This window comes from Haplochromis burtoni, unplaced genomic scaffold (assembly GCF_018398535.1).
Source record: "Haplochromis burtoni strain Fernald_Lab_line unplaced genomic scaffold, NCSU_Asbu1 Contig_39, whole genome shotgun sequence".
NCBI classification, from domain to species: domain Eukaryota; kingdom Metazoa; phylum Chordata; class Actinopteri; order Cichliformes; family Cichlidae; genus Haplochromis; species Haplochromis burtoni.
In genome coordinates, this window is record NW_024582400.1 from 682,506 (window position 1) to 704,661 (window position 22,156).

A 22,156-nucleotide genomic window follows, 5' to 3' on the forward strand; every position below is an offset into this window, starting at 1 on the left:
AGTGAATACACAAAGAGCCGGCTCGAGGTCTGCAGGGTTTTTATCAGGCAGCTGCTCTGAGTGGCTCGCATCCTCACACTGTTTCATAACTCAAGTCTGGAAAACTCAAAACATATCAGGAGTTATTTTCATCACAAAATGCTGCCTTTTACTTTCTGTTAACCTGCTTCAGTTAGAAAAAACCTTCACTGCCCAGAATGGCTTTTAAAGGACCCTAAAGGTTTCACGAGCCAATTGTAAGTGAAGGTGAACTGAGCTTTTCAGTCAGGTATGATGATGAAGGATGAGCTCCACTCATTAAAACCCAACTTGACTTGGAGCCTGCAATGCATTCTGGGTCATTCTTTGCTCCTGTGGGTGCAGAAAAGGCTCATTTTGCTCTCCTCTGGTGGATTTATCTCTGTACCAATGCTGAGAGCAATTTCCAAATGGCTTCTCGTGAAAGAAAGCAGGTCTGTCTGAGGGGCTAATGCTACCGTTAAAACGAGCAAGCAAAACTTGATTGATATGGTAGATTTAATTTTTCTTTAATGGCAAAGACAAAACATAAAAAGAAGACAACAGCTAAGGTTAAATCCATAAAATAAACAGAAATTCAATATGATAATAATAGAACCCAACAACAGACCAGTAACCTGAAATTGATAAAGCAGCTAGAAATGAGGTAACATGATTACTGGGACCAGGAAGTAGACTACTGTTTTTATTTTTAAACACTAATAATATTGCAGCAAATGAAAAATTGTTGGTAGACACAGGCCGCAGACAGCATGTCACAGAGGTACTAAGGTACCAAACCCTTCAAGGTCTTAAATAAGCTCCCAAGCTAACCACAAACCAATGCAATGACTTCAGTAACTAAACCTTTTGATATTTCTGTGAGCAGATGACTAGATATAAAAAGCATGGGCAACTTTTCTAGCTTCCTCCTGGGATTAATGGCTATGTAAATTCTCAGTCATCCAGATAGTCTTAAGAGCTTGAAAAAGAAAAGTGACTGGAAGATGTTTCATTTCTCAAGTGGCTTCTACAATTCTTAAACCAAGAGGTGGAAAGTTTCATGTTTTTAAACTCTAGTGAAGACTGACCGTCAGGGGGACAATCAGATGTCAACCACCAACAATGGAGGGTTGAGTAAAAAAAAGTACTTGCCCTTTGGTAAATCATGAACAAACTGTCAGCTGAGGGACTGACAAGGTGAATCACGTTAAAAGCTTTCAAAAAGCAACACAACAAAAAAATTCTTGATGATCCTTTTGGGGACTTTTGGGGAAATATTCTGTGGCCTGATGAGACAAAAATTGAACTTTATGGAAGGTTTGAGTCCCGTTACATCTCACATAGAAAAAACACAGTACTTCATAAAAAGAACATCACACCATGGTGGTGGCAGTGTGACAGCCTGGGGCTGCTTTGCTGCTTTAGGATGACTTGCTGTAACTGATGGAACCATGAATTCTGCTTTCTACAAGAGCCTGATATCCACTTACGAGGATATTATGCTGCCACTGGATCTCATTTTTCTCAGAAACAGAAATCAGGTTTAAAAGAAAAATCATGTAATTCTTTGTTTTTACATTCATCAGGTCCCAATCAGCCCAAATAGCAAAGAGAAATGAAAAATGCATGCCGTGAAAGAGTTCTTAGGAGGTTAAAGCAATTCTACAAAGAAGAGTGTCCCAAAATTCAGAGATGTGAAAGACTCATCGCCAGTTATCACAAATACTTGATTGCAGTTCTTGGTGCGAAGCCTTGCATCTCCACTGCTGCAATAAATGGTTAAAGTTTGATACATGAAAAGGCAGAATTATCCAGAGTTTCAGCTTGATGTGTGGGGAGGACAGCTGGGTGTCTCCAGCTTCTGCAGCTTCTTACACAGCTACACGAGCCGAAAATAGAAACACATTAAAAGCCTTCAACGCTCACCCACTGCCTCCAGTAACGAGTGCAGCTACAGACTAGGTGCCTTCTTGATTAATGTTTGTTTAATATTTTAGACTTAAAGTGTTCATTAAGTGCTGAAAATTATCTAGCAGCCAGCTTGAGCTGATTGTTTTTAGCTGCAGCAATTAGTTAGGCAACTATTATGTTGCTTGAATAACCACTTCGTTTTTCCCCCAAACAAAACTGGCAAACATGTGCTTGTTACAGATTCTCTAAGCTGAGAACTTGCTGCTTTACTTTATCATATTCTGACAATATGAATATTTTAAACACATCCTTTAAAGATAACACCTTTGTTGTAGGCAATATATGTGTTATTAAGTAAGTTATGGAATAAAAATAGATGTAGCAGCTATGTTTGCCTTGCAATTGTCAAATTGTTAGTACACAAGTACACCCTGGGAAGCCCTCTTTTCTGATTCATCATCATCATCATCATCATCATCATCACCTTTATTTATAAAGCACTTTAAAACAACCACAGCTGACACAAAGTGCTGTACATTGGAACTGTAAAATAAAATTACATGAGATATAAATAAAAACCAAATAAAAGAAGAGTGAAATCATTAATTAACTACTTCATTAAAAGAGAAACTAAGTCTCACTGAGGTCAGTGCAGTGCTAATTTATAAAGCATTTGGATTTTCGTGCAACATCTTGGCGAATTTCGATGTTTCGCCGCAGCACAAGAAGCAGCTAAACTCACAAATTGTTCAATCTTCCCCAAACTTTGTGGTGTTTGAAGCTTGTGGCAGAAAACATCTATAACCTAATATTAAGTCACGGTCATTGTACAAAAGGCCAGCCAGTTTGCAGAACTCACGAACGGAGCCACATCTGCTGAGTAAGATATCATCTGTTGATACTGCCTTATTTGGTTGAATGATCCACTATCCAGTATTGTTTGTATTGTTGTATTACACATTTAATACACTCTGTTCACATAATTATGGAAGACTTTTATGTTCTTTCCACCAGAAACCACACCATCACTCACCACATGGCATATAGCATTTTACAGCCTGTTAAATCCCCTCACTCACATTATGGATGTGTGCTTCGGATTCTTGTTAAATAAATGAGTGAACAACAGATACCTGAGTGGCAGTGGATTTTGTGGATACGCCATCTGTTCTTATCGGACAACCCTGTTGAGATTGTGGATTCATAGAGTCAGCACCTTATCATCTACATCATTCAAGTCCATCCCTCTTAAAGTGACCTCCTCCATTACAGTCATAGCACACAGTGTGCCACAGTCATAGCAGCAACAGGAAGTCTAAATTACTGTGTGATTAAAAAAAATGTTTAAAAATCATATGTAAGTGATATTTGTAAGGTTCGTTCTGAAGGTTCGTTCTGAAAAATATTGACTTCAGAGATCAATCAGTTGTTTGTGTCACACTTCTCTGCAACCCATGCTTTGCACTGCAGTACTGACGTGTAGCCTGGATTTAATTTCTGATTGTCTACACCTGACCAGGTGTGTATAAATTATAAAACTTTCCCCTCAGAACTTGGATGTCAGAGCTCAGAGTGACAACACAGCCACGTTTCCATTGGCAGTCGCCAGAAAAACAGGCTTTGTTTTGCTCTCTAGCGAGGTAGGGCCACTCAATGATCAACAGCAATACCTGAGCCCTGCACTAAAAAACTAAACTTTATCTTATCCAGGTATCTTTAAGGTTGGCTCTGAGTTTACTGTACTCCTAAGGTCTTTCACTTCCAACCAAAGATTTATTGAACCTCTGCAGGGAGAACAGTTTTTCAGTGTCTTTGTGTTTCTCTGATGGGGATCAGTAATAAATATAGATTCTTAAATGCAACTTTATTCCTTTTTTGTGTTGGCAGAAAATAATTTTGCACAGTTTTATGGGTACATGTCTTAAGTTCTTTATTAATTTTTATTTGGCAACCATTTGATAATGTCTCTAGAATAGGTGATGCTCATAGGTATAATTTTCTGTGGAATAAAAGTCATATGCTCTGCGAAACGCCCCTTTTAGATTGGTCAGATGCTGGAAACACCGCGTATTTCATGTGAATAATCAGCATAAATGCTGCGTTAGTTTATAACTAGCTTTGTGTGACCATTTATCCTGATTGCAAGCATTTGGGTAAGTGAAAGATACACTACGCTGAACCCTTTATAGTATATAGTATTTGTTTTTTGGGGGGAGGGGCTTATATCTACAAAAATGTTCATGGGCACAGTCTGGTCTGTATACAGCTTAGTTAGCAAAACACAAATACTCAAAAACGGTGGTTCAGATTACAGGTTCTACGGTTTACAACACTCTGCTGCCATCTTGAATCACAAAGTCTGACTTTACGAGGTCGTCACAGCTGAAAACTCCAACTGAGAACTTTGGATTTACTGCTTCCCACTGCAGGCATAGGCATGCCTGAGGTTGGATTGGGAGAGACAAGACTTCTTTCTCTCTTGACTGCAGTTGTGAACTCTGTTAAATTTAACTTGGATTACTTAGTGCTACTTTCAGCTTCTTCTGTAGGTATTTCTTCATATCTAATTTGACAGATTTTTGACAGATTTTTATGCCGGACGCCCTTCCTGATCCAACTCTAAGGGATTTATGTATCCTCCTGTTCTCAAATCAATGGACCTCTACACTATAGAACCACAACTGATAAAACCCCCCCAAAAAATGACAGAAAATTAATCACTCTATGTGACAAATTGATCACCTAAATCTTTTTTAAAGCTGAATTTCAACCTTTCTCTGCTTCCAGCCTCTCAAACACAATGATACTTGGGTTTCTCTTAATGCCGTGATTGTACACCAAAGATCTGGACTAAAAATAGTATTTAGGAGGATTTCCAGGATAGTGTGATGCAGTTTTTCCAACATTTCCCAACATTTTACGGACTAGATCATTACTCTTCTAATTGCAAACGTAATTCTGGGATGATGTTAAACCTTTAAATAACTGTTATTGGCAAAGGTCTACGTTAAACACCTGAGAGGTGGAACCAAAACGTGCTGCTAGTTAGCTTTATATATCAATGAATCCACTCACGTTTCAGTACCAAAGAATCTGAATGCCAATTTTAGCTCCAATTTCCCAAATTTAACCCCAGTTTATGAGTGAAATTAGCGACTGCTTTAACTATCATGTTTATTTTCTAAAATTAATCATCCTAGTCCTAAAATTCTAAATCAGGAGGTTAAACCAGGCTTAAAACCAATCCGGAGTTTGTTTCAGATCACTTCAGGGACCTCTGGGAATGCTCAAACTCAGACAGACATGCTCTCAGCCCTCTCTAAAAATACTCCATCCATCCATTATCCATCCATCCATCTGCTATAATGAGAAGCAACTGACTCCAACCAAAGATCGACCCCGATGCGGCCATCCGGGTCAGACATCACCGGAGCTCAGCATCCATCACAGGAAGCCAGCTGGCCTCAGTTAAATCCCAAAGAGTCTGCATTTTAGTGCGTAAAAACACGTCCTCTCCAGCTAAAAGCATCAGTTAAAATAAAGATGCGCTCCTTCCTGATGTTTGACAGCAAGTGTTTGAGACAAATAAAGCGCGCCGTGCGCGTTAATCTGCCACTTACCATCATCCCCGACAGGTTGACGCGCCTCGTCCGCGTTCGCATCACGGCCAAAGGAGCCTCCCGAGCCCGAAACACCGACCATTTCCACCGTTTTGACCCCGGACGGCGTGCTCAGTGTTCCCCGGCAGCCTGCAGGGCGGTGGATCCCCGGCCGCTCGGACTAGTCATCCATCGGGGAGAAAGTCTTACAGCAATCGATTAGTAAAATAACCGTTACATGCCGGATATAAAGCAGAGCTGTGTGTGAGCAAACAAAAAGAGCTGCTGGATGATCCGGGTTGTGGGCTGGTTGGATGGCCGGCTGGATGGATAGTTGGAGGATACTGAGCCGCTCGCATTAAGCGGGTAGAGGATGGCCTCTGCAAAAAATAAAAAATAAAAAATAAATGACGAGGGCTCACTTGTCAGAGCCTGCACGGCTTTACTGATTATGAAGGAGGGACATTTAAATTCTAGCAGCGGCTCCTAGAGGCTGAGCTCTTAAATGCAACCACAGGATGAAGCTTCCTTTTATACTGTTTATTTAATATTAATTCAGTATTGCTCTGATATCGAAGGCTACAGGCACTACCTGCTGGTAAAGGCCTTGGAGCACACTCCCCGAGTATTTCAAATGGAATTACAAGTCATGGGGTCCCCTAAATAGAAGGATCTTCTAAATACCAGTTAAACAGAACCAGAAGGAACTTTTAGCATTTGACAACAAGAGTGAAGAAGTCACAGAAGTACAGCAGCAGCGTTTAAAGGCCGAGAGGTCATATTTACACCTGTCACTAATTATAGGAGTATTTTACTGACTGATTTCTGCCTCCAGTCTTATGTACCTGCTGAGATTTCTCCTCCCACATTTAATCAGAAATAAACCCCAACGACCTTCAGTAACACTTGGTCTGTCATCGGTTGGCCAGAACATTGACCACATGATCATAACCCCCCCCCCCATTTGTGTCTGTGTGTGTCTTTGTAGCTTTATCTAAACTACACAGAAAAATCTCACCCACATGTCATAAAACTCAGATCATCTCAAACTGGAATGTTCCCATCACATCTTTCAAGGAAAAAGGTGGTCCAACCTGTACTAGCAAGGTGTACCTACTAAAGGGGCCAAAGAGTGTAGGTAATTGTTCAATATGTTATGAAAGTTTCTCTCTTATTATATGTCAGATTCAGTTACTTGTGATATTTGATTGTGCGTACTGTCACTCGTAAAAAAAAAAAGATAAAATTGCTCTGGAAAAACTCTCATCTCAAATCTCACTTATCTGTCCTTAGAAAAGAGACTTTGTCCTCCTGTCTCCTTAAATAAAAATCAGACTGTCGTGTGTAATCTCTTTAATATCACATCAGTGCATCGTTCAAACTGGGAAACCTCACAGGACTCACGCAACACCGTGTAGGTGTCCCTGATTTTCCTCGTGCATGTACAGTCATGCCTTCTCTTTGCATTCTTTAACAATGGCTTAAAGAGCCAAAACTGATGTTTGGATAGAGACATCTTGTTTTGTTTTGAGTTTATAAACACACTCAAATACCAGCGGCATAAACAAAAACATACCTGAATTTAAAAAACAAACAAACACACACAACACAGTGGAGCACTATTACTCATGGATCGGCCTCCCCAGAGCCCGGACCTCAGCATTACTGAAGCAGTGTGGGATCATGTGGACAGAGAACAGAACAAAAGGCAGAAACATCCAAAGAAGAGCTTTGAATGTCCTTCAAGAAGCCTGGAGAACTATTCCTGAAGACGACTTAAAGACACGACAAGAAAGCTGCCTAAGAGAGTTCAGACTGTGCTGAAGAATAAAGGTGGTCACAACAAATATTGACTTTCAAGCTTGTTAGAGTTGTGCAAAACGCAGTTTTTTACCTTATGTATCTTATTTTCATGCATGCTTCATGTTTCAGTAGCTGCACCTATTTCTCATTTTAATAGGAAGATATAAAGAACTGAGGGGTGACTTAAGACTTTTGCACAATACTGTACACTTACCTACATCTGTTAAGCTACCACAAATATCCACTGAGTCAAGCCAAAGCCTCGTGATGTCAGAGGTTAAAGGGGAATGGCCAGACTGCAGTGAATGTGAATTAAAAAGTCAAAAATAAAGAAAATACTTGATTTATTTAGAAAAAAACACAAACATTTCATCTTTACTGGGATCACAATCACCACGTCTACATGTGATATTGTAATTGTTCAAAAATTCCTTTTCCTTCAGTAAATTCACACACTCTCTCCAACTTTATTCCTCTGTGTGGTTGATGCTGAGCTTACAGCAAAACAAACAGCGATCGGTGTAAAATATTTTATTAACCTCAACTTTAAATATGTATACAGCCTGCCGTTCCTCCTTATTGTCACAAGGGGGCAGTGTGCACTACCCATCTGCATAAGTACTTTCACACTTCCAACATCTGAGCTTTGAGCCCCACCTGCTCCAGCTTTACATGCACCAAAGAGATTAATAAAAACAGGTATGCAAAGCAAAGTGCTTGGAGTTAGACTGGCATTTTCTCTCACACACACACACACACACACACACACACACACACACACACACACACACACACTGTGATATTAGGACTCATTGTTATACAATTACAGTGATTATATAATGCAGAAGGCAAGATTTGGGCATTAGGTTCAATTTTGTGTGAACATCTAAACTCTGCAGAGAAGTCCCTTTTCTCTCTTTCTGGCTTCTCTGAAAGAGGAAGAAAAATATGAAATTACTTCCTGCACAAATATGTTTATGAAAGATAAAACAGCTCTTTTGTGTGTAAATACATGCATAAATAAAATCTTTAAAAACTTTAAAGGGAGAATTTCACTTCACTGGTTCATCATCAAAGACTTCAGAGATTCACTTTAGCCAAAGTCAATGTCAAACTCAAAGTCAGTGTAAAAGTTAATGAAAGTAAATAAAGTAATGTGTTTAAACGGCTTTAACAGCCAGTGTACTCTCAGATCTGACAGTGCAAAGAAGTTATACTTGAGTAGTAAATTGAGGAGCCACATGCACAAACCTAAAGGAGGTTTAAAAAACAAAAACATGCCTTTACTTGCTGAAAAATCCAGAACTATACCAGAGGGCTAAAACTAAACAGAATGACAACAACTATGAAATAATAAAGAAAGACCATAACAGACGTTAGCTAAGGAAATATAAAGAAATACATATAAAGATAAATGTGTAGATAAATTATGAGCTTATTTCTTTAAAATGATAAATGTGCCCATTAAATGTGTTCCTAAAGAGAAATCCCTGCATGTGTCAACCTGGCTTGAGGATTTACTCACTACCATCATTGCTGAAATTTGTTAAATGCAGCTGCTGACAGGAATCTGCACCATTAAGGCTCAGATGCGTAACTGCACCACACCCAGACTGGCAAACACCAGAAATGGCCTTAAATTTTTATCTAATTACTCATTTGTACCTCTGTGCAGTTTTAGCCTGTTGCTCAAACTAAAGTTACACTGAGAAAGAAACTTCTGGGAGCACTTTTATTGTGAATGTACGAGCTGCTTGCCATCACTGGCACCATCTTCAGACTCTGGGGAGGAAGCGCAGGTTGATGGGCTTAGCGGGAATGAGCAGCGTCCGAGTTTTGGCCTCCACTGTCGGTGCACCATCTTCAGGCTGGATCTCGTAATGCTGCATCAGCTGCAGAGCAATAGCAGGACTGTGTTAAAAAAATGTACCCATAAATCGGCTGCTTCCGATTGTAGCTAAATGTTTGATTACCTAAGTTATTTACTCTGTTGATTTGCAGAACATAACATATATACTAAAAGTGCATTAAACTGCACTTCTCCTTTCTTTATAAATTCACTTTGTAAACAATTGAACCTATTGGGTTAAAACTGTTTTTAACACGAAAACAGAACAACGCTGACCACAGCCACCAAGACTGATGTTTGCATTAAAACGCTAATTAGGCAACCTGGCTTTTGAAAATGTCAAAACACACAAACCACAGGGAGACTCATCTCTGAAAGCAGCCCAAACATTCTTCAGCATATCTGTTTTCATATGCTCATATCTATGACATGACTTGAATACAGATATAACAGGTCGTAGTTGTAGAAATTCCAACAAGCTGAGACAGATTATTTAAGATTAGGCAATCTGTCGATGAAAAGAATAATGCCCTAAAGCAACACTGATGCAACAAGGTTGCATCAGTGTTGCTTTAAGGAAGGAAGAACAAGGTTGCATCAGTGTGTAGAAAGGAAGGAAGAACTCCCTTTTAAAAGGAAGAAACATCCAGCAGAACCCAGCTCAGGGAGGGGCCGCCATCTGCCGTGACCGTCCGCCGTTTAAATATGAACGAAAAGGTTAAAAATATAAAATCTGTGGCGCTCTAAAGGCGCTGACCTTTAACAGCAGCCTGAAATGCCACTTTAAACCAGCCGGCTTCTTCAGAAGTATTCAACAGCCTGTAGACGTCCTTAGTGATAAAGATGAGACAGAGGAAGTGATACATGTCTCAGTGCATTCAAGTGCTGGAGCGCCAAAAGAAGGAGCTTTTCTATTTTGTTTGGCATTTTTGCAGAAATTCCTTCTTGCAGCTTTTCTTCTGTTTATTTCCCTCTAAGGACTCGCTAATCATTTTATTACTGTTTTCATTTCCAGTTTATCAGTTTCTTGCTGCTCAGCCAGCATCTGTAGACTGCAGGAAGATAAAGTACTGCAGCTGTCTTCACTTGGAGAGAACATCTAGTGTCATTTTCAGCATTTAGTCCTGGGTTTAAAAATATTTTTAAATATTTCAGTTCAATTCAATTCAGATGCTTTATATTGTAAGTTAAAACCTACAATAATACAAAAAAACCCAGAGAAAAAGCCAACAATCTTTCAAAATTACCTAATACTATCAACAGAAAGTGAAGAAACTACAACAGTGTTCTGGGTTAAAGGGATGTTAACTCAAGTCAAACTAGCTGGGCTGTACTTTCATGCAATGCCAGTTTCTACCACATGGTGCTTTCTTTAAGCAGGCGAGGGAGGCTGGAAAAGGGCAATCCTCACAAGGAACGCAGCTGCCCCCCGTGTGCACAGATTGTGCAGAGGGTACAAAAGGTACCCTTAAAAAAGCACTAGCTCTGCATCACTCACCCTGGACAGAGCAAAGTGCATCTCCATCTCTGCCACCCTCTTCCCCACACAGGCTCGCACCCCGACGCCGAACGGGATGAAGCTGTAAGGGTTATGCTGGTAGAAGCCGGGCCTGGCTCTGTCGCTGCGGCTATTCGGCGTGTCACTGCGAAACCACCGCTCTGGGAGGAAGTGCTCAGCATTTGTGAACTCGGACTCATCGTGGCAGGCTTCATAATGGCACAGATGGAACTGAGTCTGGAAAAAGACGGCTTATTTTAGAGAGATGCTTAAAGACATACGAGTGTATGTGTGTAACCGTGTCTTCCTACCTTCTTCGGGAACCAGTAGTTATCCAGAATCACCTCGTTCTCCGAAACAAAGCGTCCGTTTCCAGGAACCACTGGATACAGGCTGGTTGAGGAAGAAAGAAACAAATCAGCCTCCAATAAGACATGAGAGATGTTTCCAGCTTTGTAATCGATCGCAGCTGACATGTTGGTTTTTGCGTAAACTGCATCAGAAGACAGAGAAAATACGTGAGGCCAAAAAGGGCAGATGTTTACTGAAAGACGGCTGATTCAGCTCACTTCCAACTAGGTGTTTTCATTCTTGCTCTACTATAGGAGCTTTGCATGACTTTGATTCTTCTGATTGGCTGCCCCTCATGGTTGGGGGTTCTGCTTCTTCTTCTGCTCTTTATTGTTAAGTAGAGACAGTCTTAGAAACCATTAACTATTTCAGAATTCACAAAAACCTGGAAGAAACATTTAACTGAGGAAGTTCTTTCGACCATCACGGTGTATTCAGAGCAGTGACAGCATCCCTTTAAAAAAAGAATTCCCCCAGAACTAAACAATCAGTGTTTCTTATGTACAAGAGCTCTAAAAAATGAGACTTGGCAGTTAAATTCTAACATATGTGGTAATTTATGTGTACTCCACAGACCCTGGACAGACCCTCGGTACACTTTGCTCTGCTATGGAGCGTCATCAAAGTCTAATCAGACTCAAACTCTTTATTTCAGTAAATGAATTAATCAGGAAGTCACTTCCTTGAAATGATCTCTTCTTATTGCTTTCTTTTAACTGAAATAACTTTTTTTATAAAGCACCTTCTAAAGTGCTTTGACCGACAAAAAAAATATAAAATAAATTCAAACAGAAGGCAAGAGAGAAATAAGGAGGAACCAAATGCAAGGAGAGTGGAAAAAATACTGTGTAGACCAGTCTGAATGCATTTACCCTGACCTGAGAGTACAACTGTTTAATGCTAGGGCCAAATTTATTAGTGCTCCAAGGACATAAATATGAAGAACCCACATGAATAACAAATTACAAACAACTCTGACAGCGACTGACGATCAGTTCAGGATGTACCCCAGCTCTCACCCCGTGCCAACTTGAATGGGCTCCAACATGCCTGCAACCCTAAAATGGATACGTGTAAGAGGACAGATGGCTAAATCATAAGCATCTCAGAGAACAGCATGGACACAGGAGTCATATGATCCATTTTGTTTGTAACAGTTAGAAGTGTAGGAGCTGTAAATAGAAAGTGTGGAAGTGGAAAACTATTCTCATAATCACATGCAGTCCAGCATTACTGCTTCCACTGGGACCTGTTTCCACAGAAGAGGGGCCTGAAAGCTGAAGGCTCTGCCTCCCATTCTACTTTTAAATGCTCTATAAACCACAAGTGAATATTAAAATATTAATAGTAACAACAACAATATTGATACCTTTTGCTTGTGACCATAGGTGAGAGTGAAAATGGAGATATACTCAGCTCTTTCTGCTGCACTCTATTATTGAATTTTCTACAGTCGTCAGACTTTTTTCTTCCTCTTACAACGTTGTCACTGCTTTCTCCATACATGGTACAATACGTGGAGGTACATGGTTCATTATATAGCCTTTTATCAGGTACCAGAATGTATGATCATTTTACTCTTTTACTCACTTGTAAAATTTTTAATAATACGGCACCTAGCTGTTTAATAGGACTTCTCCATTTGTATAACCTCCAAAAAAAGTACTAAGATCTTCTAACCAGATGCTCTCAATGCAGCCCAGGTCTAGGCTTAAAACCAGAGGCGATCGTGCCTTTGCTATCGCAGCACCTAGAGTATGGAACAATCTCCCTATTACTATTCACACTTCCGAGTCTATTCAGTCTTTTAAATCTCGCTTAAAGACTCATCTTTTTACTTTGGCTTTGACTTAAGTTAGTTGACTAAATTTTCAAATTCAAATTTTATTTGTCACGTACACAGTCATACACAGTACGATATGCAGTGAAATGCTTAGACAACTGCTCGTGACCTAAAAAAAAAAAAAAAAGGAAAGGGCTATGAATAAGATAGGAAATAAAAATAATAAAAAAATATAAAATATAAAAAATGAAATAACTGTACAACACAAATTAGAATGAAGGGTAAATTTAACTGGGAAAGAATAAGATAAAATATATAAATTAAAGTTGAAAATAAAATAACTGTACAACAAAATACACAATATAGAACTATATAAGAATGTATGAAGAAATATAAATAAATAAATATATACACAATAACAGCAGCTGTACAAGTATTAACTGGAAATGAAGAATATAGTGACCAGTGTTGTGCAATCCACATTATGTCTTGTGCAGTGCAAATATGCTTAAAGTGATTTAAGTGATGAAGTGAAAACAAAGTCCAGAAGTCCAGTGTGTGTGTAAGAACCATATGTGTGGGTCAGTACTGTGTGGTGGTGTGATTGAGAGACCGTATCGCCTGCGGGAAGAAGCTCCTCCTCAGTCTCTCTGTGTTGGTCTTCAGGGAGCGGAATCGCTTTCCTGACCTCAGCAGAGAGAACAGTCTGTTGTTGGGATGGCTGAGGTCCTTCACGATCTTCCTGGCCTTGGTCCAGCACCGCCTGCTGTAGATTGAGTGCAGGTCAGGGAGCTCGGAGCGGAGGTGGCTCGTGATCGCACAACCCTCTGTAGAGCTCGTCTGTCCTGCATGGTGCTGTTCCCGAACCAGGTTAAGATGTTTCCCGCCAGGATGCTCTCTATGGTGCACGAGTAAAAGTTCCTGAGCACCTTGGAGGGCAGTTGGAAGTCTCTCAAGCTCTGAGGTGGTAGAGACGCTGTCGGGCCTTTTTCACCACGGTGTTGATGTGACAGGACCATGACAGGTCCTGCGTGATGTGAACTCCGAGGTATTTGAAGCTGTCCACTCTCTCCACTGGGCACTCGTTGATGACGGGGGTCTGGTAGTTCCTCTCCTGCTTAGTGCTGAAGTCCACTATCAGCTCCTTTGTCTTACTGACGTTTAGAAGGAGGTTGTTCCTCTGGCACCAGTTCTCCAGATTCCTAATCTCCTTCAGGTAGGCCGTCTCGTTGTTATCAGAGATCAGGCCCACCACGACGGTGTCGTCAGCAAACTTGATGATGGTGGTGGAGCTGGTAGTGGCCACACAGTCATATGTGTACAAAGAGTACAGCAGGGGGCTCAGAACACACCCCTGGGGGGCTCCAGTGCTGAGAGTGGTGGAGGCTGAGACATGTCCGCCCATCCTTACTGCCTGTGGTCTGCCAGTTAGGAAGTTGGAGATCCACTGACACATAGATGAGCTGAGTCCCAGATGCTCCAGCTTGGTGGTGAGTGTGGAGGGAATTATGGTGTTAAATGCAGAGCTGTAGTCTATGAAGAGCATTTTAACATAATTCCCCCTTCTAGTGTCCAAGTGAGTGAGTGATGTGTGGAGGAGATGAGAGATGGCATCGTCTGTGGAACGATTTGGACGGTAAGCGAACTGTAGTGGGTCCAGTGTGTCTGGTAGTGAAGAAATGATGAAGTCTCTGACCAGGCGTTCAAAGCACTTCATCACTACTGAGGTGAGGGCTACAGGGCGATAGTCATTGAGAGAAGCAGGGTGGGGTTTCTTCGGGACAGGAACAATGATGGACTCTTTGAAGCATGTGGGGATCACCGACTGAGATAAAGAGATGTTGAATATCTCAGTGAACACAGGAGCTAGCTGGTATGCGCAGTCTCTGAGGATACGACCTGGGATGCCGTCTGGTCCTGCTGCTTTCCTGGTGTTCACTCTCTTGAAGGCTCTCCTTACTTCATGCTCGGAGATGACGAGCACGTTTCCGGTGCTGGCAGTATCTTCCTGTCTGCAGCCGTTAGCGCCGCTAGCACTAGCATCGTTGGAGTCCTTAGCTGCAGCCTCGAAGCGAGCATAGAAAGTGTTCAGCTCGTCTGCCAGAGTCACGGCCGCGTTCGTGACTCTGCGTTCGTGACGTCCAGCCAAAATTCAAATTCAAATTCAAATGAATTTGAATTTGAATTTTGGCTGGTTTCTAGGTTGTTTTGTGTTGCTGTTGGTAAATTATTTTCTTCGCTCCTAATTTGTGAAGCACTTTGATCAACATTGTTGTTTTTAAACATGCTATATAAATAAATATTGATTGATTGATTGATTGATTGATTGATTGATTGATTGATTGATTGATTGATTGATAAATGCGGGCGGAGCAATCTGCAGATGATATGCAAATTGCATGGAGGTTGCACAATATGGAACGCCAGGACTGCCATAATGAATTAATTAAATACACCATTAAATAATTAATTAAATGTGTCGTAAATATTTATTTAATTAATTATTGCCACATTTAATTAATTATTTAATAGTGTATTTAATTAATTCATTATGGCAGTCCTGGCGTTTCATAGCACAAGGCTGATTCTAAATGATTGACTGATAACATAAGCACAGTTTTAAGAAGAAAATAGGCCAGTACAAGTTTCATAAATCTGACGATAATTTGATGTAGGAACTAATTTTTTCCACAGGGTGAGAACAGACGAGACCAAAGTAGAGACATTTGGCCAAAATGCACAAAACCTAACACAGCATATCAGCACAAAACACCTCATACGAGCTGTCAGCACGATGGTGGAGGGGTGATGATTTAGGTTTGTTTTACAGTAAATGAGTCAACCATGAAGTCCTCTGTATACCAAAATATTCTAGAGTCAAACCTGAGGAAATCTGTCTGACACTTCAAGCTTGGCTGAAACTGGGTCACGCAACAGGACAATGATCCCAAGCACAGCAGTGGTCCTGTCAAACTCCAGACCCGAATCTGACTGATGCTGTTGACCTTAAGAGAACTGTGCATAAACAAATGACCTCAAATCTCAATGAACTAAAGAAGACTGGGCCTCCACAACGATGTGAGAGACTGATAAAGTCATAACGAAAACCATTAATGCAAGTTATTGCTCCTAAAAGCTACTGAATGATGGCAGGTACTTCGCTTTCCACATGGCTGCACAGAGTCCTGTGAAAACATTGCGTATGCATGGAGGTATTGTGTTACAGATGGGAGAACTGGATGGGTCAGAGCAGACTACTGGAACAGTTTGTCCTTTACAGATAAAACCAGCTTTAATTTACCGATGGTTCTCACTGAGCCTGCCCTTCATAACACTACCAATCTGGCTGGAACAGCTTAACTATAAACACAGAAAATAAAGAAAACACCACCACCACCACACAACTGCTTTTAAACTAGAAGGGCAGTCAGACAGAGCTCCACCGAGGCCAAAAAAACTGTATGCAACTAAGTACACAGGTAGCTTTCCGGGCAGATTTGGACTCGTTTTTTTCTGAACGCTTGAGCCACGGCTGCTTCTCCACAGAGCAGTTCATCAAGTGTGGAACATGAAGTTGTTGGGGATGGGTCACAAGAGGTCATTCGCAATAAATCAATTAGTACAAGACCTTCAAAGTGCAAAAACACTGAAATATGTAACTTTAACCTTGTGAACCTTTACCCCTCTTTATGATACAGGCTGAATCAAATCACCGCCCCTGTGGGATAAAACCTGTTGGGATGGGTGCAAAATGCAAATAATCCCGAAGGATTTTTTGACTCTGGCCTTGTCACTGTCATGATTGATTTAAATTTTTTAAAAAAAGGAAAGAAATAATGACACAGCTATGTGGCTTAAGAATTGCTTACTTAGTATTATTCTTCATTTTCTGACCCATGTTTGACCCTGAACTCACTGTTAGTTAGAAAGAACTTAATCCACTGATTGAGAATAAAGTTCAACTTGTAAAAGGAGGACAAAGTTAATCAGTGAAAACTCAAAAGAAAAGCTTCATTTTCCTGTTGTGTCATGATCAGAGTCGCCAGTAAATGTTTGAGGTCACAGTTTGACCAAATCGTGTTGAAAATGCACCATTACTCCACCACAGATTACTATTACTGCCACAGAGGATGTGAGGATTTCTCAGGAACTCGAGCACACATTTTCTTGTAATATGCTACCAGAGGTGGACTTGGTCCAAGTTAGAAGTGACTGGAGAAACTGGATCCGTCACCAGGGGTTTGTGGCAGAAGTCTTGCAAGGCAGAACAGAATTAAATGTTTTGTGTCGTGGCTCAAGAGTTGGGAGTTCGCCTTGTAATCGGAAGGTTGCCGCTTCGAGCCCTGGCTTGGACAGTCTCGGTCGTTGTGTCCTTGGGCAAAACACTTCACCCGTTGCCTACTGGTGGTGGTCAGAGGGCCCGGTGGCGCCAGTGTCCGGCAGCCTCGCCTTTGTCAGTGCGCCCCAGGGTGGCTGTGCCATCACGTGAGGGTGGATGACTGGATGTGTAAAGCGCTTTGGGGTCCTTAGGGACTAGAAAAGCGCTATACAAATACAGGCCATCTTTAAAAGTACATACCAAAATGTATTTATTTATTTTTTAAGGATGGTATTGCCTTTAATTGCTCAAGAAAATGCCACCAGTATTCTGAGTTTGGCATGGAGGGAGTTTTCAGCCTTGGCAGAGGTGTATTTTGCTCTTATTCTTACTGTGATGTGATTTGCTGACTGAGGGTTTTTGATAGGTGTCTGTCACAGAGACGACAGAGATGCGGGAACACAGCAAACACCATCAGTAATCCTCGAGATTGTTACGTTTTTTTTCCTTCATAAAAACACACCTCTCTGAAATTTAGTCATCTAAGGTGTGTGGCAGTGTGAGAACAACACAGCAATTTTTGAGTTTCAAAGGTGATGACACACACTGAGCAAACCATTTTGTACACAAGCAGCCACTTGAATATTTGCAAATACCACACAGGTTTCCATTCTGCACCCACAGAAGCAGGAAACCGTCCAAAACAACATATTCAGCATGAGAACTTCCTGTGTGTGCTTCATTTAATCAGATTTTCAAAGAAAGCCAGCATGCATATGTAGCTGAAGGTTTTCACAGACTTGAACTTTTACCTCTAAATATCCTGACGCTTTTAAACTGTGGAATTGAGGCATAGGGCTGCAAAAGCACGATTTTATTAAGACTAAAACTTGATTTAACCACATGTTGCTTTTAATGCAGCTCTGACTTGTCTAAGTAAGTGATCTTAAAACAGTTTGACATTGCTGGGTTGGGCCGTTCTCATAAAATACTCTCTCAAAGTCCTGAGCCAACCCTCATTTCTCTATAATTTGCTTCCAAAGGGCTTTTAAAGTGCTGGAAAGCATCGGATTAAGAACAGCTTTATTTTCAAGCATGTGAATAATCCCAAACACACTGCTAATGCAGTAAAATCATACCTGGATAGAAAAACAAACAGTGGAACACCATCAGTCATGGATCGGCCTCCCCAGAGCTCGGACCTCTACATTATTGAAGCAGTGTGGGATCATGTTGACAGAGAACAGAACAAAAGGCAGAAACATCCAAAGAAGAGCTTTGACTGTCCTTCAAGAAGCCTGCAGAACTATTCCTTCTATCATGTCCAAATTCAACTCTGCTGTCTAGCAGAAGGTTTCAGAGCACTTTATCATTCTGTTGGCAACCTTCATGAAGTTGCCAGTTCAGTCTTCCAGCAGGATTTAGCACCTGTGTGTGAAAACCTACATGAGGAGCTTTGGCACTCACTGGAATTTCTCATCCGAGAAGTAAACGAGAGGCATCCAAAAAATCCCAGCTTTCACAAAATCTTGTTACTGCTTGTCTCAAACTCAAACTGTTCCCTGTCACGAATGACTTCACATCACTAACTTGTGTAGTTTCGATGAGCAAAGTTTTGAAAAGATTCAGTGCAAAACATCAACTTGATGATTTCCAGCACGCAGATGCAAAATACATCACGTGTCTGTAGATCATTTATGAATTACAGACTTGTTTTTAAAACCATCAGGTCTTCGGTTAAAATGCTTACGGTTAAGAAAAACTTGACTCCTTTGAGAGACAGACGCAAATAGCTGTCAGCTCACCGTAATGTCTCCTTTATGACGGCCTTCAGGAAGGGCATCCTGCTCAGGTCATCCATGGTTGGCTCCCGCTTGTCTGGGCAAACCGAATTCACCTCGCTGTAAAGTCGATCCTGAGCCCTGCTGTCTCTCGCTAAGTGATACAAAGCCCACGACAAGGTGTTGGACGTCTGGAGTCAGGTGGGAGAAAAATGGAAGAGGTTGAGTAGATACGTAGGTAAAAATTAGAGGTAAAAACATCACAAAAAACTTAAAACGATTATTACCGTGCAGGTTATTGATGTACATCAATGCTTACAACACAAAAAACACTATAGTGTCTCTTTGTGATGTTTACTCAGCATTTGCAGGGATCATTTTTCTTTCCCAGTCTAACTCCAGTCTAAACACACAGCATGAGGTTAGCTTCTAATACCCGAAAGTGTAAACAGGGAGGCATTATGAGAAATTACTGCACTATAAGACCTGAAATCTGTGAATGTTTGTGTAGGTTCTCAGTTCACAGTAGTCTTAAGGGCCTGAAATACACACAGGAGAAACCAAAAAACCAAACCACATACCCACGGCACAACACAGCACGAGACTTGGCCATACATCTACACTTACAGGAGAAAGGATATTCCGGTCTTCAGATCCCTTCTCAGGCGATTTAAACGCCACTCATGCCTTAACCCGTGTAACCTAATAGCTCACATAATGGCGGGATAGGGCAATTTTCACAGAGGATCCACACCTTGACCCCTGTGATGGTAATGTCCCATGTCATGGACCACACCTTGGCTCATGTGACCCAAAGTAACTCTCTTGACTTGAAGGCTCAACTCTCAGTACCACCTACATTAAATTACTCTCCATAAGATTTTATTACCCTCTTAGGTGAGGGGTGAAACATTTGTGTTCTGAGAAAGGACACGCAGAGGCTTTTCTGCTATTGGCAGGTTTTCTTATGGCCTGATCTCTTTAGAAATGTTACTAAAACAATGAACAATAAGCTCACTATAAATGTAATATTCTAACATCCTTGTATTGAGACTCTCCCCTCTATGCACTGCTTTGCATTAGCTTCAGTTCAATAAACATCTGCTCTGTTACATTCAAATAATAGTATACTTTAAATATTTCTGGCTTGCCTTTGTTACATTCACATGCATGCTGGGTCAGACTACATCTCTCTCCCTGATTCAGCAGCAATCACTGACATCAGAAGCAAAATAAGCAATTTAAGTTTCACACTCCAAGGCCGAGGCAAACGGCTCCGCTTCACTCATGACGTCAAATTCAACTCAGTATGACATAAGATTAATGGGATTCAACACGACACTCCCCAATAATCATTGTCTGGCACATTCATACACCCTAAAGGCACGTCCTTGCAACACACACTCACACACCCCAATAAACAGGCTCCCTCCCTTATCATTGTTGTTACCATTACTGAAGCCAACTCAAACTCAACTCAAAGGACTTTTTGGCCTCTATTGGTGCACTCCTGAATAAGTCTGAAGTTGGAATTGCCAAATTCCCAGTAAGCATTTGAATCAGCAGAGTCTGCTCAACTCCGATTTCCCACTCACAAAGTTGGACCACCCAAGAAACTGCATTCTAAAAAGTACTCATGTTTTGGGGGGCTCTTTAGCCTTTACTTCACTAGAACGTTGAAGATAAGAAAGAAGTGCAAACAGAGAAAGGCACACAGCAAAAACCAGAAAAACAATTATTTCTAGTCTTCTGGAATTTTCTTTCCCATCTGTGAGCACACACAATCAATGTTTCAGGAACAGACACATCTTATCTTAAAACCCAAAGTCACTATCTCCTCACCACATTTTCATCTCGTTCACCATCCCTTTTATCTTAAAAAGAAGATGGCTTGATTGAAAGCTATCTTCTGCACTTGATTTAAAAATAGAAAAGACCATTTTAAAGGATGAATCATGAAATTTGCTGTATGTGAAAAGGAAACTTCTTAAAATAATGGACCCTATCTTCCTTCCTTTTAAGTTAACCTTAAGCCTGTTACTTTCCTCTATCACGAGCACAGCGTACAAATACTGACTAAACATTGTGAGCTTTATCTTTGCCCACCTTGGATAACCAAGATGTCCAGATTACGCAAACTTCCAACTTGTAGCTTGTTGCAAAGGATGGGGACAAGCCTGAACCTCACCAGGGAATGCTGCCAAACGGGCTCTGTGACAGCTTGCTGTACGTGCCGTACCAGATGTGATCCCTACTGGGCTTGTGTTTGTGTTGAATACCAGAGGTTTTGATTCCCTCAGGCAAAACTGAAACAATTTTGCTGTAAGTAATGTGTGTTCGCTTCTCACATAAAAACATTGCTGGGTAAAACAAAAACAAATCACTGCTGCTGGTTTTCTCACCATTAAATCTAACTGACTGATTGCAGTCAGTCCAGGCCGCCGGTTTCTGTCGACCCGTGTCAAGAGGACACAGAGATGGAAATCTAGCGTTTTTGCTATTGTGAATCAAAGCTTACATGGTTGTGGTGAAGGTGGAGGTTGAGTGAGAGGCTGAAAAGCTTGAGTCAGACTGAAGTCAAGACAAACAAGTCCACACCTTGAATTTTGTGTGCTAAATGAGCTATGGCAGTCTTTTAGGTTCTCTACATGAGCAACACAGAGCTTATCTGTAACTTCTTTGTTGTTCGTTGCACATAAGATGCCAACATGTTTGGAAAAGGTTTGTTTATTTTGCAATGTAACGTAATATGGATGAATAACCGCTTTCCTCACTCAACTGCCTAGAGACAGTTTAACAATGAGTCCACACAGGAAAATAAAATAAAGGTTCAGCTAGCAGATTCAGTGTCGAATAAGGCACAAATAATTGTGTTGCTGAGGTTTGTAGGTCACATGTCGCAGACCCTGTTTCTTAAAGAGTTTGCACACTGGCAACAAACACCTCTTAGAGCTAATGACGTTAAAAGTGGTCAGTAACATGATCTTTTAAAAAAGGAGAATCAGAGGGGCCGAGTCATTTTAGAAGTAAAGGTAGGAAGAGGATTATCACTCTAAGAAACCTTCCACAGCATAAGAGTGTTAAAAAAGGATGGAATTTATCATCTAAGTCCATAAACTTATTAAAAAATGAATAAAATCCAGACACATTTGTTTATTAATAATAATAATAACTTAAGGTTTGTACTGGACAAGATGAGCTTTGAATATCTTTGCCATCATTGCCTGTCAAGGAGTAAAATTCCAGTCTTCTAGAATACAGCC

The 22,156-nt window shown here is 40.9% G+C and overlaps 2 protein-coding genes across 3 annotated transcripts in view; both read right to left on the bottom strand.

Annotated features, from left to right (window-relative positions):
• The window catches only part of tmem198b (transmembrane protein 198b), a 40,938-nt gene extending 33,801 nt beyond the window's left edge, over positions 1-7,137 (bottom strand). Inside the window, exon 1 of the mRNA XM_005919895.3 lies at positions 5,532-7,137. The gene's annotated coding sequence lies outside the window, so the exon portion shown is untranslated. The remainder of the gene's footprint in view (positions 1-5,531) is intronic.
• A 503-nt stretch (positions 7,138-7,640) lies between these two features.
• si:ch211-113j14.1 (sterol 26-hydroxylase, mitochondrial) overlaps positions 7,641-22,156 on the bottom strand; it is a 22,879-nt gene continuing 8,363 nt past the window's right edge. For both annotated transcript variants that reach the window (XM_042219866.1, XM_005919898.3), the window contains exons 7-10: positions 18,918-19,084; positions 10,972-11,053; positions 10,661-10,897; positions 7,641-9,205 (exon numbers count right to left, since the gene is read on the bottom strand). In XM_042219866.1, coding sequence (XP_042075800.1) covers positions 9,089-9,205; positions 10,661-10,897; positions 10,972-11,053; positions 18,918-19,084 — 603 coding nt within the window. In that variant the 3' untranslated portion in view covers positions 7,641-9,088. The remainder of the gene's footprint in view (positions 9,206-10,660; positions 10,898-10,971; positions 11,054-18,917; positions 19,085-22,156) is intronic.